Source organism: Hippocampus bargibanti, linkage group LG08 (assembly GCF_051943395.1).
Source record: "Hippocampus bargibanti isolate YZ-2025 linkage group LG08, ASM5194339v1, whole genome shotgun sequence".
Classification (NCBI taxonomy): Eukaryota; Metazoa; Chordata; class Actinopteri; order Syngnathiformes; family Syngnathidae; genus Hippocampus; species Hippocampus bargibanti.
Window position 1 is genome coordinate 16,991,171 of NC_142741.1, and position 17,920 is coordinate 17,009,090.

A 17,920-nucleotide genomic window follows, 5' to 3' on the forward strand; every position below is an offset into this window, starting at 1 on the left:
ACTTTTATCGTTGATCACCTGCTTAAGACAGACAGGTTTCAAATGGTTCATTAAAATGTGAGTGGCTGATATCTTTTGCCTTTTTTTCTTCTTCAAAACAATGTGAATGGTGCGGACGTGCTTTGAAGGTCTGTTCTGGCAGGCTGGGGGTACTTCCAACTTGGTGTTATGTATTTTGGGAGGTTTACACACTTTAAATGTACGTGCAGGAAAACATTCATGAAATTGTGTTTAAAAATCGAAATCAATAAATTTGGAGATATGTATTTTGTCAAAGTGTCTGCTTTGTAGGTGAAATTGGTGACAGGAATTCTTTTGAGCCTATTTTCCCTCCCTAAACATCTCAACCTTTTACGAGCAATGGGCTGAGCCATTCCCACTACTCTGTGTTCCTTCCTCTTGCCACACATATTGAGTTCATTCCAGGTTGTGATCACATCTGTTCAATTGTTTCCGACCCAACATATAGACAGTTATGCCCTTTTGTCCAAAACAAGTGCTTTGTTTGTATGTGTGCGTGTGTGTGTGTATGCGTGTGTGTGTGTCTGTGTGTGTGTGCGGTCGTTTCCTCCTTCAAATTTTATTTGTGTCCCAAATGTTTCCGTCTTGCAATGTTCATGTCGGCGTTCAATTGCACTGTGCATCCCAAGTGAAATAACACACAGTGATTTCCCCTTTCTCCTCTTGTTTCCGCCGATGTGAATATACACTGATTTTGTTGTCTGCTTGGATGTTGCTTTCAAAAAAAGCCTCCTGATTGCTTTGAGTTTTCCTGCATACTTCCTGCTAGTTTGCCCATTTTGCTACATACCCCATAGCATATGAATGGTGTATGGATCCTGTGTGTATATAAGATTTTAATATTGTTTGGGTGGTTTATATGGAAGCCAAAAGTTGAATTTCAATGGAAGGCAAAACAAAACATTACTTTGTTTCCACAGCAACTGATGCGCTCGTCCGTGTTCCACATGTTCATATTGAGCATGGTGGCCGTCGACGTCATTGTTGCTGCAAGCAATTATTACAAAGGCGAGAACCATCGCAGGCACTATGATGAGTTTTATCTGGCGGAGGTAATTTTCTTTCTCTTATATCACACATACACACACTCTTATATCACCAATATATGTATTATATATATATATATATATATATATATATATATATATATATATATATATATATATATATATATATATATATATATATATATATATATATATATATAGTGATACCTCGGTTAAGAACCCCTTGGCTTACGAACTTTTCAGTTTACGAACGCTATATTTATGAAATGTTTACCTTGGCATCCGAACTATTTTTCGGAATACACACGGAGCTGCCACAATGAGTGATGTGTCATTCGCGAACGAGCCCGTTCTCCTAAAAGAAAATGGCAGCCGGCTTGTTCTCATCTCATCTCATCTCATCTGTTTTATATGGACCTGGGAACGGATTATTCTCATTTTATTGGTTTCCTTTGGGAAATTATTTTTTGGGATACACACTTTTCGCCTTACACACTGTCTGGGAACCAATTAAGTTTGTAAGCCAAGGTATCTATCTATCTATCTATCTATCTATCTATCTATCTATCTATCTATCTATCTATCTATCTATCTATCTATCTATCTATCTATCTATCTATCTATCTATCTATCTATCTATCTATCTATCTATCTATCTAGCTCTCTAGCTCTCTCTCTATCTCCTTAAAGGACAACCGACACCATTTTTTTGTTTCCTAACTGACATCAGAAAACGTTTTATAGCATATAAAATACCCAAAACACGCAGGCTGATATTTTAAGTCAAATGCAAAACACCAATAAAAATGAGTTAAAGAGCCCCAAAACTACTTCAAAATGACCTTGCAGATGCCGAGTTTCAGAAGGTCCTGCCCCCTTGTTTGTGACGTCACGCCAGGACGTTTTGCCTTGCTCTAGAATCAAAACAATCTCTTCAGATTCGAAGAAGATGCTTTCTTGTTACTCATCCAGTTATGAATATGATTCAAATAGTTCTGAAGACGAAAGCATAAATATTTGACATCGATTAAAGAAGTCCTCCCATATCAATTCGAGCTGTCACAACTCCCAGAATATGCACAAGATGGTGCCCAAGCTCCGTTGGAAATGGGCTGATTTGTCTGCTGGGAATTTGTGTCAACTAGTATCAAATAGTAGTCTTGGTGCAACACACAACGATTCACCATCGCATTATGTTTTTTCCTTCTAATTTCGCCATCAACACAGATCAACACAAAGTTTTCAGACCAAACAAAGTACCCAAAATGCATTGTGTGTCGCTTTCTCGGTCAGGGGCGTTCCAGACGTGACGTCACGTCAGGCATCGTCATTAACTGGAAAACAAGACTTCCTCAATATTCAGCGCAAGTCTTAAAACGTAAAATATAGCTATATGCCGTGGTATTTTTGTAAAATACGCTCAGTAGAAGTCATTTGAAGTAATTTTACAAATTATGGAGACAACTGGTAAGGAGGCGTCGGTTGTCCTTTAAAGTTGTTAGTAAGGACATTCCCCAAATGTGGAAGTCTGTTCAGCAGTCAGCAGACAATCCCAGTGCATTAGATATGAGTATGTTTGCTCTGACATTATATCTGTTCACAAGCGTGTGTCGCAGCATTGAGTGCTTGAGCGACTTTTTATGTTTACCATTTTTATCAACAATCTTGATAAATGGCAAATGCATGACTCACCCACAATCCGTATTATCGTGTTCCATTGTAATACATGTCTTTCACGAGTGGTTAAAGATTTGCAGAATGCCTTTTTTTTTTCAAAAATATGCTGTATGATCTGAAACTTGTTTTGAACTAGTTTAAACCAAATTCTTTTCTTACAGACAGTGTATTGTAGGTGTTCAAATACCTGACATGTTTCGGCGTATACTTCCGCCTTGTCAGGTATTTGAACAATACACTGTAAGAAAAGAATCTGGTTTAAATGAGATATCAAGTAGACAGGATGAACTTAGTACAACTATTGTTTTATTGTTTTGAACTGACTTTGTACTCACTAATGCATCAAATGAACCAATTGAAAGAAAAGGCCATCTTCTTTCATCAGGGAAAAAAATAATAATTGGCTTAGCTTAGAAATGCTCAGGATGTCACCTTGAGCTCTAAAGTTGGCATCATTAGACCATAACATCAGTTTCACTTGGCAGCAGTTGGCAGTAAAGGACAAAATGGCACACCCATGAGATGGATATAAACAAGAGTATTTTTCTTATTCCATTCCAAGTTGACATTGTTATAGAGTGAATAGAATCCAAGTTCTCCTTTTGTGGAATTCTAGGTGGCGTTTACTGTTCTGTTTGACCTGGAAGCTCTTCTGAAGATATGGTGTCTGGGCTTTACTGGCTACTTTAGCTCCTCTTTGCACAAGTTTGAATTGCTGCTCGTGGTGGGCACCACCCTGCATATCTACCCAGATCTCTATCACTCCCAATTCACCTATTTTCAGGTTAGTATTCATCCACACATACTTGCATACTATCTAACCTGCTTTTGCCTTTCAAAATGCATTGTGCCTTCACTTGTCACGGTGATACGTTCCAGATTGGGTGGGGCAGGAGTGAAGTGTGGACCTTCTTGCTCAGGTTTCTGTCCATCACTCAATGGATAAGTGCAGGAAATTGAATGGATGAATGAGCTGTAGGAATCATTCCATAATCTTTGTCACATGACAAAAACAAAAAAAAGATAGGTTAGCATGGACAGTAGTCGAATGACGCCTGGATTTTTCTTTTCTGTATTAGAGCAACGGTGGATTGCTGCTGTGGATGTGGGTTGCTGCTGTGTAAAAGCACATATGTGCAGCAATATTCCACCTTGCTGGGTTCTGTGTAAGAGACTGGATAAATACCATCATGTCCTAGATTCACACATTTTACCAGATCTTAGCATGAGAGGCTGAGATCTGGCAAAATATCGTTCATGTTCATCATTGTGTGTGTGCGTACCTGCGTATGTACATGCATGCATACACGCGTGCGTGTATGCATGCATGTACATACGCAGATTGGTGGGTTTGAGAAGTAACTCTGGTCAAAAACAGTGGGCACCCTTGACTTTTAGTATCTGCACACCTCTATGGACAGCACTGGATAAATGAAAGGGAGAAAAAAAAACATGTCTTTCATTCTGGTCCTTTAACATGTATTCAGACACAAAGATAATGTGGTCAAACAAATTATAACCTTCTTCCCCCAAGCCATTAACTCTTTGAACTCTTTCAACAGTAGCCAAAATGGAACTGTATAGTGCCACTTAGCAGTTTTTTTGACAACGATACTAGTGCAGCGTGTTCTACCGGAAACAAATTCCTTGTGTGTCCTACATACTTGGCAATAAAGATGATTCTGATTCTGATTCTGATTCTTAAGTCTCTCGCAGCAATCAAATCTACAGTATGCCCAGGCACTAGCAAAAAGCTGAGCGCAAAGCTACTGTTTCTGGGATGTTTACTCTTCATTTTTTGTCAGATCAAATTGAGTAGTGTGTCATTCATCATACCAAATCCTCTTTCAGTCAGAACAAAATGTCACATGCTTTTCCAGCCTCACTTGTCAGCTTTGACACAGGAAGGAAAGATTTTTAATCAGCCAATGGAGCCCTCCTTTCTGTGTGTGCTCAGACTTGTAATGGCTTGACTACTGGCATGAGTCAACTGCTCAGTCAATCTGATTCATTCAGGCAGGCAAAGCACGGGATGACTCTTGGATCTTTCAAGTGGTCAGGGGCGAGTAGGTGTGCTGATTTCCATCCAATATTGGTTTAAAACGAATCGGATGTCCTGACAATGTGTTACAATACATCACACAATTACATTTCATGCTAATCATTTCAACATCTTGCAAAGGCCTAGGAACATTCTGGCAGTAACACAGGGTCAACATTGTCTGTATATAAGTGGCAAAGTCATACATTTTTAAAGGACAACCGACGTCACTTTTTTGTTTCCTAACTGACATCAGAAAAACGTTTTATAACGTCTAAAATACCCAAAACACGCAGTATGATATTTTTAGCCAAATGCAAAACACCAATAAAAATGACTTAAAGTGTCTAAAAAGTGCTTCAATTTGAAACCGGAAGTGGCCAGTTTGAGAAGGTCCCGCCCCCATGTTCGTGGTGTCACAGCAAGACGTCTTGCCTTGCTCGAGAATCAAAACAATGGCTTCAGATTCGGAGAAGATGCTTTCTTGTTACTCAACCAGTTATGAATATGATTCAAATAGTTCTGAAGAAGAAAGCATACATGTTTGCAATCGATTAAAGAATTTATTCCGTGTCATTTTGAGGCATCAGGGGTGGGAAATGTTGCACCCAAAAAAGGCAGAAAATGGCGACAAAGCCGTGTAAGGAATTAATCAGCCCATTTTCACAGGCTGATTAATTCCTTACATGGAGCTTTGTCGCCCTCCTCTGCCTCTTTTTGGTCCTACACGATGTTTTCAGACCAAAGTACAGCAAAATGCATTGACGTGATGGGAGGACTGCTATAATGTGTCCTTTTTTCGGTCAGGGGCGTTTTTTCAGTGATGAAACGTACGGACTCGTCACCAACTCAAAAACCAGACTTCCGGAATATTCAGCGCGATTCTTAAAACGTAAAATATAGCTATATGTGGTGGAATCTTTGTAAAATACACGCAGTAGAAGTCATTTGATGACATTTTACAAATTATGGACACAACTTGTCCTGAGACGTTGGTTGTCCTTTAAGAAAGGCATAAATCATCTTTGGACACAACTTTCTAGTTGTTGTTTGCCAAAAATTATGACAATTGTTGTACTGTAGTATGGATAATGTTTCTTCAAATATGCACGTTCTTTAAGTAAATGCCTACCTCATTAAAACACAGGAGTGATTCTAATTATCCTACTAGATAACGCTGATTACATAAAAAGCTAACTGCTGAACCCACCAAAATATAATCACCAAAATATGCATGTGGGCCGATTTGCACATGTCTTTCACAGCTCCAACACTGTGGTCCGTCTCAAGATGGCGCAGGCACGATGATGGCACATTGCAAATGTGACCATATTCGCTGCGCTTTCAAGGGTACTGACATGTTATCATTTTCCTATGAAGGTCCTTCGAGTGGTACGTTTGATAAAGATCTCGCCAGCATTGGAGGACTTTGTCTACAAGATATTTGGACCGGGTAAAAAATTAGGCAGCTTGGTGGTTTTCACAGCCAGCCTCCTCATCGTTATGTCGGCCATCAGTCTGCAGATGTTCTGCTTTGTGGAAGACCTGGACCGCTTCACCACTTTCCCCAGAGTAAGAAACCACCTCACTCTACTGTAAGAAGAGAAGCACATCCATCTGAAATCCCAAGAAAGACAGAACTCTCATCATCATGATCAAAAGTTATAATAATTACAATGATTCTTTCTCTGGCTATGCTTTTATTCTAGCAAAATGCAAACTTTTTTTTCTGACAAATGTTTTAAGGTTTGTCATATTGTTTACTTCAACAACTTAAAGCATTATTTTATTACAGCTTTCTTAATCATTTGCCTTCATTCACCCAGAAGTGTGTCTTATAGTGCAGAAAATCACATGGTTCGCACAATTTAATTTAATTTTATTTTGTAATTCAACTAACTACTTTTTTATTATTTTGCCTTCATTCTTCATTCATGATGATGAACATTAATTTTTCATATGAATTGTTCGTTTTTCTCAATGTAACTGTTTTTACATTTTAAAAATTGTTACTTTTTTGTTGTTAAATTCTCACATTTTTTGTGTTTAATATTTTCACAACTGTCGCAACTTCATCTTTTCTTAAGTTACTTTTTTTGTGTTAGGTTTCTATTGACCATAGTATTTGTGGACTTCAGTGGCTAATGATAGCTTGCATGATGGGTGAGGGGAGAAGAACTTTCTTTTATTCCTGTTTTTGATTTGAACCCTCCTCAACAACATTTCAGTTGGTTTGCTTCTATCCAGAAGCCACTCAAATGTCTGTTCTGCATGGCTTGAGTATCACACCCACACATTAGTCACATTGGTATCTCTTTTGCTTGCGGACCTGTGGCTTGTATCATTATTTGCAATGATTGGGTGGGTGGGAGTAATAATGTGGCGGTTTGAGGATACTGTTTGTCACTGAAGAAGAAAGTGCAGGCGTGAATCGGTGTCCTGCCTTTCTCTGACCTTTACCTGGGACAGATGATTATATTTCTAAATCTCACAGTCACAGGGTGGCAAAATTATATCTTCGCCTTGTTTTGTTCTTGAGCCTCTTCACACGCTCACCTTATACCTTATTTTTATTCCCTGTAGGCATTCATGTCCATGTTCCAGATCTTGACGCAGGAGGGCTGGGTAGATGTCATGGACCAGACCCTGGTCGCAGTAGGTCACATGTGGGCTCCAGTTGTGGCCATTTACTTCATCCTCTACCATCTGTTTGCTACCCTGGTAAGACTCGAACTGTGCTGCTGTAATTTAATTTAAATGAGACGAGAGGTGTCCAACCAAGTCAATCGATGAATTGATCATTAAATTAAATATTATGTGCTTTAACATTTCGTGTTCTCAGCTCCTAAACGTTAATTGAAAGTTGTTCAAAGATAAGGTAATGTAAGAAACACAGTGGTAAACATAACACAAACTTGGTTTTTTTTGGAATGTGTCACAACCATAACATATATACATTTTGTGGTTACGTATTTGAAAAAAAAAGATGATGTTTATCAGCTTCAACATTGAATGTATTGGTTTTGTAGTTTAACGTTGAACATGATTTGCAACATGACATCCCAACTTCATTTGAAGTTGGTTAGGACAACAAGAATATGACAGTATAGCTATCATATCTTAATTTAAATCAGAACATTTATGAAATATGGGTTATGCTCACTTACAGGTGGACTTGTTTTTTGGTCTAGCTATCAATTAAAAGGTAGCGCAAACCTCATATTGAGTGACCAAACTTAAAATACATAAACTCACTTTATCTCCAAAACCTGATGCGCCAAAAAAAAGTAAAGCCATTGTTTACTCAGTGATCAAAGGGACACGTAAAGTCACCTCTTTTGACCAGTATGGTATTTATTTGTGGCATAACAAGAGGTGTACATGTACCAGTCATTAAACCTAAAATAGGTTTAGAAGTGTACGCCAAACCATTGTAACACTTTGCATTAATCTGCACCAAAGTCATACAGCATCACATGCAATTATGAAAATGCAACTTCTTTAAATGTTAAAATAAGTTCTCAACAACAACAAATAATCCAGCAAAACAGACTTCACTCAAGTCTAATAACCTAACGATGAAAACAGACATGGCCACCGCCATGTCTGGACAGTAGGTATATACATGTATAGGGCCTAAACTACCAGTAAGACTTTAGTTTGCTGCCAAAGTTATTTGTAAGCAGTCAAAGCAAGCACATGGTAAGCAAGGTTCTTGAATTGTTTTCTTATCTTAAGGTATTTAATTAGTTATTTAATTAGTGACTGCTTCAAGCTTTACAGCCAATCAGCTGCACACTTGAAAAATGCTGACACTTTAGTGCTTGTCCTGTTTTATATTGGTTCACGTCCTGATAACTCACACCTCCTCATCCCAGACAGACAGGATGTCTTTGAGAATGGAGCAAGAAGCAAATCAAATTAATTATTTTGAAGAACCCCTGGAAATTGAGCAAATTACCCTAAATGGCCACTTCAAACCCAAATGACAGGCTTCTTGTGTCTCTTGTGGCATATTTTTTTTTTTCCAGGTTGACTTGATAAAGAGTAGGCTGGTTAGGATTTAGTCTGGTTAGGATTTAGGAAATAAATAAATCTCAAGTCTAGGTATGCCATAAAAGTCATGGTTTCACTTCCTCTCCCTGTTTCACTTTCTAGATTCTGCTCAGTCTTTTTGTGGCAGTTATATTGGATAATCTTGAGCTGGATGAAGATTTGAAAAAACTCAAACAGGTAATGAGCATGTCCATATTTTTACTTCATAAGGACAAACAATATCCTATTTTCCACTTTTCTCTCTGCCATTTCACATTCACTGCAATATTTTATTTAAGTGCTTCACTGGTACCAGCTTGGGAAGAGTGACATGACTGAATAATGTATTCAGATGTGGGCAGGGTCCCTCGCCCTTTCCTTTTCTCTGGAGGATTGAGCAAGTAGGCAGAGCTAATTAGCAGTCATACACGTACACACATGCACGGCTACAACAGGTCAATGGATGCTTCTGGGTTCATGTGCAAATTATTGTCGCCTTGTAGATTAACTAGAATATGCAAAAAATGCTTGAGTCAAAATAGTGGACGACATTCATTTGTACATTTGAAAAAATGATAAACAGGATGTTAAAGTTTGCATCAAATGAAAGGTGCAAAATTCAAAAGCAAAAGAGGTACTATACAGCAATACATTGAAATGTCAGAAACTGCGACTTGCCAAAACACAAATCTCATTGCTTTTTCGATATATGAACATAGATGCTCTCGATAGAGCGATGAAATCAAAATCCTATTCACATAACATTTGATAATCCTTAACTGTTTGCCGTTTATAGTAAATATGGCCTTTATTTATCATGATCCCCCATCATGCTTGATATACGGTGGGAATTTTAATTGAAAACCAGTCGAACATATAAGCTCCATTTGTTATTGTACGTCTGTGTAAGCTCTCAGTGTGTTGGTATTGTTCTTTGTTCAGTTCTTTGGTATTGTATTGCGCTCCAACCTGTAAAAGACTTGTAGCATGCATTGTGAGCATATATATTCATCGGTGTGTGCAAATGTGGCACACTGAAATGAAAATGTAATTGTGCAGTCGAGCAAGAAGCAATCAACGTGAACTGCACAATTATGCATGCTGCCACTGATCCTTTTATCATCTTATTTTTCTATATTGATTTTCTCAGACAAAAGGAGATTGTTGTTCCTATTTCTTCTAGTTTTATTACATCACAGCAAAACTCAAACTCCAAAAACAGTTATTCAGGATCATTATGTACGTACACCCATCACCAATGCACAAATTGTCTCCCCTACCTGATAAACATAGGCTGTGTACACATAAATCGAAGCAACTCGATGTTCGGCTGATGCAACATTTCATTTACTTATTTTATTTTTTTATTTTTTTTGGGGGGGTGTACGTGTAATAGGTTACCAGCGTACTGTGAGTACATTTTTGCAGCATCAATAGAAGGACTATCTCTGTGAGTCATGTCATATTAAAAATGCACACCTAAAAAGCCTGTTTGGCTGCAGGTATTTACAGAATCACCTTATAACTCGAGCTGACTACAGAGTGAAGGTTGACTTCATAAGATAACTTTCAGAACAGACTGCAAAAAGTAACATGCACGTTGTTGTCAAGTTCTGAGCGAGATTGAAGGCCGCTGACTCGTGTTTGGGATCCCAAAGCAGGCGACAAAGACAGACTTCCAAGCGGGATGTTTATTTTTTCATTTTATGTTTACAACCAAAATAAATACTAAAACTCAGCGAGTAGGAAGGCAGGGGGTGATCCGACCTGCCTACTACGCCAAAAAGCAAATGGCACACGGGGGTGCAAAAGGACACAATCCCGGAAGAGGCCTAGCAAGGTGACCGCGACCCGTATAAATGATAAGAGAATTGACAACCGGCGGGGGAGGAGCCCCGCCACCAGCTGTCAATTCGCACGTGACAGTTGTAAAGTGCACGCAACACTTGCTTTCTATCGAATCAACTCAGTCCTTGGCTTGTAGAATGGCAATATGTTGCACTCCAGCTACGGCAACCCATGTTGGGTCATACTGGCCTGAAGACTGTATCGCTCTTTCATGAACGTATGGCTGGCCAATTATGGAAACAGACATCATTTTTATTAGTATTGGGATGAAAATTAATAACATGATCCTTAATTGACTTCAAAACATAGTATTTATTAAAGTACTGACTCTGACAAAACTAACAAGAGCTTCAATTTTGTGATGGCCTCATGCATTTGGGACTATTTGAATGTGAAAGTCAATATCTTCACTGTCTCTGTATCTCTCTCTCTCTCTCTCTCTCTCTCTCTCTCTCTCTCTCTCTCTCTCTCTCTCTCTCTCTCTCTCTCTCTCTCTCTGTCTTTGTATTCTGATCACAGGCCTCTGTAATTCGTCCTGAGAGACATTTTCACTTGATTTCAGGCATTTCGACAAGTTTCGTGGGGTGGGAAGGGCTGTCAGTGATTGGGCTTTGGCTTTCTGGGTGGTGCCTAATTGATCAGCTTTCAGTGTGACGGTTATTTTGTAATATGATGTGTCATAGGTGAAATTGCCATGGCAAATCACATTGTTCTGTGTGTCTGCGGATACACACACACACACACACACAGTGATACACACCCACACACTTATCAGTGTTGATTAGGATAATGCATTTAGCGCATGAAATTAGGTTTACTTCAAAGGTTTAATAAAAGGAAGGCAGACAGCAGGGGAAACCAGAAGCGACACAATGTCACTCCACACCCACACACTCATCAATATCCTTAATGCTCACAGAAGACGTGTGACTTGGTTAAAATGCTGCCCAATTTCATGTGTGTTTCATGCTTTTACACACTGCAGTGACAGATTTTTTTTTCCTTGTCACATTGAAAAGCATAGTAATTGTTTGTCTTGTCTTTGGAATGATGACACTGGCTGCTGTTGGTGTTCCTTCATTTGTGACACACGTTGGTGGGCTTTAATGTTTGGTGGGCTTTAGTGATGGGAGAGACTGATGATCCACCATTTGTAGAAAAAAATCATCACCATCAATATGCCTGTGGGGCCAAAGGAAGGTGCAAGACACAGGCAAAACGGTTTATCCTGTGCCAATACTGTACATATTCAAGTTGAGCGGCTTGGTTTTTACCCCTCAGGGTGCAGTGGGGATGGCAATGGTGCGTGTGTATGTGGGGGGGTGCTAAAAATTTGAAATAAGTACGTCGTCTGTGAGTAGCAATCATCCTCCTCCGCAGGGCACGTAGATAAGTCATCGGGGAAAAAACCTGGAAGAATACAAATCCAAAGGAAAAGAAAGGTTGAATTCAATGTGTGTACTTCAATGACGACAAAGGCAAGCAAACATCTGAATCATGAGTAGCAACATAAAAAAGTCTTTATGGTATATTTGTCTGTGTAAGCTCTCAGTCGTACAGGAGTGGTCCATCGATGAGAAGGTTTCTTCAGCCGTCATCTGTACAATTTTGAAGGTTTCGGACGTTTCGCCTCCTATCCAAGAGGCTTCGTCAGCGAACTAAAGTCTGACTGGTAGTATCGGCCCTATTTATATATCCCTAATGTCCAGGCATGGCGGCGCCGGACACAGCTATGATAGGTCCCTACTCTCAGGTTGGGGGGAGCAGAGGACCCCTCCCTGTGGCCCCACTGATTGTTCCTACATTCCTGACTAACGACTGGCCCATTTCCCCCACTCCCACCGGTATCACCTCATCAGCATTACGAAAGTTTCCTAACCTGTTTTGCCTAAGCAGGCTATTGTATGAACGATCCAAATTGAACCTCACCCCACCAGACCAAATGAGTGGTTGCTAGCTTTTAGGTGCAAATGTACTGCCGATTGAGGCCCACTTGTATTATCCCTGCGATGTTGATAAAGTCTTTTTTTGAGAATTTGTTGAGTCTCCCCAATGTACTGCTCTTTACAATTTTCATTTTTACAATGTATGGAATAAACTACATTACTTTGTTTTTCATTTGGTAGCCTATCTTTTGGATGCACTAATTTTTGCCTTAACGTGTTTAGCGGTTTGAAAAAATCGGTCCTCTGCTCCCCCCAACCTGAGAGTAGGGACCTATCATAGCTGTGTCCGGCGCCGCCATGCCTGGACATTAGGGATATATAAATAGGGCCGATACTACCAGACAGACTTTAGTTCGCTGACGAAGCCTCTTGGATATAGGCGAAACGTTCGAAACCTTCAAAATTGTACAGATGACGGCTGGAGAAACCTTCTCATTTATGGTATATTGATTGGAATTTTGTTATTGAGTGAAATATACAGTGAAAATAAGTTTAAAAATGCTGTTTTAGAAAATGCAAAATATTTGATCAGGTAAAGCATTCCAGCACACTCAAATTTCTTTCCTGAATGTAATGGCATATGACCTACTAAATTTGGTGAGCATTGAATGTTACATACAAACAGAAATGATTTGATTCCTAATACCGTATTTTTACGACCATAAGGCGCATATAAACGTCTCCCTGTAGCGCGGACATATTAGAGACCACCATGAGTCGTCTTCTTCTTCTTCTTTTCCTTTCGGCTTTTCCCCTCAGGGGTCGCCACAGCGAATCAGTGTCCTCCATCTATCCCGGTTTTTTGCATCCTCTTCTCTCACACCAGCTACCTTCATGTCCTCTTTGACCACATTCATAAACCTCCTCTTCGGTCTTCCTCTCGGTCTCCTGCCTGGCAGTTCAAGGCTCAGCATCCTTCTCCCTATATAGTCACTCTCTCTCCTCTGGACATGTCCAAACCATCTCAGTCTGGCCTCTCTGACTTTCTCTGCAAAGCCTAAGCGGGATGTTTATTTTTTCATTTTATGTTTACAACCAAAATAAATACTAAAACTCAGCGAGTAGGAAGGCAGGGGGTGATCCGACCTGCCTACTACGCCAAAAAGCAAATGGCACACGGGGGTGCAAAAGGACACAATCCCGGAAGAGGCCTAGCAAGGTGACCGCGACCCGTATAAATGATAAGAGAATTGACAACCGGCGGGGGAGGAGCCCCGCCACCAGCTGTCAATTCGCACGTGACAGTTGTAAAGTGCACGCAACACTTGCTTTCTATCGAATCAACTCAGTCCTTGGCTTGTAGAATGGCAATATGTTGCACTCCAGCTACGGCAACCCATGTTGGGTCATACTGGCCTGAAGACTGTATCGCTCTTTCATGAACGTATGGCTGGCCAATTATGGAAACAGACATCATTTTTATTAGTATTGGGATGAAAATTAATAACATGATCCTTAATTGACTTCAAAACATAGTATTTATTAAAGTACTGACTCTGACAAAACTAACAAGAGCTTCAATTTTGTGATGGCCTCATGCATTTGGGACTATTTGAATGTGAAAGTCAATATCTTCACTGTCTCTGTATCTCTCTCTCTCTCTCTCTCTCTCTCTCTCTCTCTCTCTCTCTCTCTCTCTCTCTCTCTCTCTCTCTCTCTCTCTCTGTCTTTGTATTCTGATCACAGGCCTCTGTAATTCGTCCTGAGAGACATTTTCACTTGATTTCAGGCATTTCGACAAGTTTCGTGGGGTGGGAAGGGCTGTCAGTGATTGGGCTTTGGCTTTCTGGGTGGTGCCTAATTGATCAGCTTTCAGTGTGACGGTTATTTTGTAATATGATGTGTCATAGGTGAAATTGCCATGGCAAATCACATTGTTCTGTGTGTCTGCGGATACACACACACACACACACAGTGATACACACCCACACACTTATCAGTGTTGATTAGGATAATGCATTTAGCGCATGAAATTAGGTTTACTTCAAAGGTTTAATAAAAGGAAGGCAGACAGCAGGGGAAACCAGAAGCGACACAATGTCACTCCACACCCACACACTCATCAATATCCTTAATGCTCACAGAAGACGTGTGACTTGGTTAAAATGCTGCCCAATTTCATGTGTGGAGTGCTATAATGATGCTTTTACACACTGCAGTGACAGATTTTTTTTCCTTGTCACATTGAAAAGCATAGTAATTGTTTGTCTTGTCTTTGGAATGATGACACTGGCTGCTGTTGGTGTTCCTTCATTTGTGACACACGTTGGTGGGCTTTAATGTTTGGTGGGCTTTAGTGATGGGAGAGACTGATGATCCACCATTTGTAGAAAAAAATCATCACCATCAATATGCCTGTGGGGCCAAAGGAAGGTGCAAGACACAGGCAAAACGGTTTATCCTGTGCCAATACTGTACATATTCAAGTTGAGCGGCTTGGTTTTTACCCCTCAGGGTGCAGTGGGGATGGCAATGGTGCGTGTGTATGTGGGGGGGTGCTAAAAATTTGAAATAAGTACGTCGTCTGTGAGTAGCAATCATCCTCCTCCGCAGGGCACGTAGATAAGTCATCGGGGAAAAAACCTGGAAGAATACAAATCCAAAGGAAAAGAAAGGTTGAATTCAATGTGTGTACTTCAATGACGACAAAGGCAAGCAAACATCTGAATCATGAGTAGCAACATAAAAAAGTCTTTATGGTATATTTGTCTGTGTAAGCTCTCAGTCGTACAGGAGTGGTCCATCGATGAGAAGGTTTCTTCAGCCGTCATCTGTACAATTTTGAAGGTTTCGGACGTTTCGCCTCCTATCCAAGAGGCTTCGTCAGCGAACTAAAGTCTGACTGGTAGTATCGGCCCTATTTATATATCCCTAATGTCCAGGCATGGCGGCGCCGGACACAGCTATGATAGGTCCCTACTCTCAGGTTGGGGGGAGCAGAGGACCCCTCCCTGTGGCCCCACTGATTGTTCCTACATTCCTGACTAACGACTGGCCCATTTCCCCCACTCCCACCGGTATCACCTCATCAGCATTACGAAAGTTTCCTAACCTGTTTTGCCTAAGCAGGCTATTGTATGAACGATCCAAATTGAACCTCACCCCACCAGACCAAATGAGTGGTTGCTAGCTTTTAGGTGCAAATGTACTGCCGATTGAGGCCCACTTGTATTATCCCTGCGATGTTGATAAAGTCTTTTTTTGAGAATTTGTTGAGTCTCCCCAATGTACTGCTCTTTACAATTTTCATTTTTACAATGTATGGAATAAACTACATTACTTTGTTTTTCATTTGGTAGCCTATCTTTTGGATGCACTAATTTTTGCCTTAACGTGTTTAGCGGTTTGAAAAAATCGGTCCTCTGCTCCCCCCAACCTGAGAGTAGGGACCTATCATAGCTGTGTCCGGCGCCGCCATGCCTGGACATTAGGGATATATAAATAGGGCCGATACTACCAGACAGACTTTAGTTCGCTGACGAAGCCTCTTGGATATAGGCGAAACGTTCGAAACCTTCAAAATTGTACAGATGACGGCTGGAGAAACCTTCTCATTTATGGTATATTGATTGGAATTTTGTTATTGAGTGAAATATACAGTGAAAATAAGTTTAAAAATGCTGTTTTAGAAAATGCAAAATATTTGATCAGGTAAAGCATTCCAGCACACTCAAATTTCTTTCCTGAATGTAATGGCATATGACCTACTAAATTTGGTGAGCATTGAATGTTACATACAAACAGAAATGATTTGATTCCTAATACCGTATTTTTACGACCATAAGGCGCATATAAACGTCTCCCTGTAGCGCGGACATATTAGAGACCACCATGAGTCGTCTTCTTCTTCTTCTTTTCCTTTCGGCTTTTCCCAGAGTTTCATTGTATGGCTCATCAACTTTATTCCTCTGTAATTAGTACAACTCTGCACATCTCCTTTGTCTTTAAAAATGGGCACGAGTACACTTCGTCTCCATTCTTCAGGCATCTGTTCACCATCTAAGATCTTGTTGAATAACCAAGTCAAGAACACCACCGCCACCTCTCCATGACACTTCCATACCTCGATTGGTAAATCATCAGGCCCAAGTGCCTTTCCCGCCTTCATCCTCTTCAGTGCCCTCCTCACTTTATCCTTGCTAATGCTTGCTACGTCTTGGTCCACAACAGTCACGTCTTCTACTCTTTGTTCCTTCTCATTTTCCTCATTCATCAATTCTTCAAAGTACTCTTTCCATCTTGCCATCACACTACTGGCACCTGTTAATACATTGCCATTTCTATCCTTAATTACCAGAACCTGCTGCAGGTCCTTACCATTGTAGCATATGTCACACTGCTACAGAATGTTGCGACAGGTCGAAAAGCAGCAGTGACGTCACGACCGCAGGTAGATTAAGATGGTGGCACAATAAACACGTTGACAAAGCAACTCTCCTCTCTCATTCCTCCGGACACAACATTGGCGACGAAGATGGACTTCCACACAGCTCCCCTCCCCTCGTTCCTCGCGCTCCCCGGTGAGCCACCAGTCCCGTGGTCCCGCTGGTATGACTCGTTTACGACGTATCTGACGGCGACCGGACTAAACGAGGCAAGCGAAGCACGCCGAACGGCTATGCTAATACACAGTTTAGGTAGTGAGGGGCAGCGCATTTTTCGCTCTCTTGGACCCGCGAAGACATACGGGGATTGTGTCACTTTATTGGCCCGACATTTCGCCCCACCTCAGGGCGTGATTGTCCGGCGGATTGCCTTCCGTCAACGACGGCAACGAACAGGCGAGTCGGTACACCACTACGTTGCAGACTTGCGGTGTTTAGCGGGCCTCTGTAAATTCGGCCGCTTGGAGGAGGAAATGATTAGGGATCAACTCGCCGAGCACACGATTGATCCCAAACTACGGGAGAAACTGTTATTGTCCCCTGACGACCTCCCACTATCGAAGGCTGTGGAAATGGCGTTTCAATTGGAGAACGCAGCACAATTAACGGCTCGGTTCGTGAACCCACCCACACCTTCACACTCTCCCGCGTTGGCACAGATTGTTGCTCCAACCCCTCCACTCCCAGACGCCACCTTCACCTACGACTCCACCGCTACATACGACGGTGCCGAGATAAATGTGGCCAGACGTCAAGGGGCCGATGCACGCACGCCTTGTGCCAATTGTGGGTTAGCCTCGCATCCCACACGTGCGCCCACTTGCAGAGCCACCGGACAACGATGCCAACGCTGCGGGAAGATGAATCATTTCGCAAGGATGTGCCGCTCTGCTCCCACCTTCACCTACGACCGTACCGAGATAAATGTCGTCAGACATCAACGGGCCAACACACGCAGAC

General features: G+C 41.1%; 1 protein-coding gene across 6 annotated transcripts in view; it reads left to right on the forward strand.

Annotated features, from left to right (window-relative positions):
- nalcn (sodium leak channel, non-selective) overlaps positions 1-17,920 on the forward strand; it is a 111,787-nt gene that overhangs the window by 44,901 nt on the left and 48,966 nt on the right. For all 6 annotated transcript variants that reach the window (XM_089002275.1, XM_089002278.1, XM_089002280.1 and 3 more), the window contains 5 exons: positions 942-1,073; positions 3,322-3,489; positions 6,127-6,318; positions 7,330-7,467; positions 8,905-8,979. In XM_089002275.1, coding sequence (XP_088858401.1) covers positions 942-1,073; positions 3,322-3,489; positions 6,127-6,318; positions 7,330-7,467; positions 8,905-8,979 — 705 coding nt within the window. The remainder of the gene's footprint in view (positions 1-941; positions 1,074-3,321; positions 3,490-6,126; positions 6,319-7,329; positions 7,468-8,904; positions 8,980-17,920) is intronic.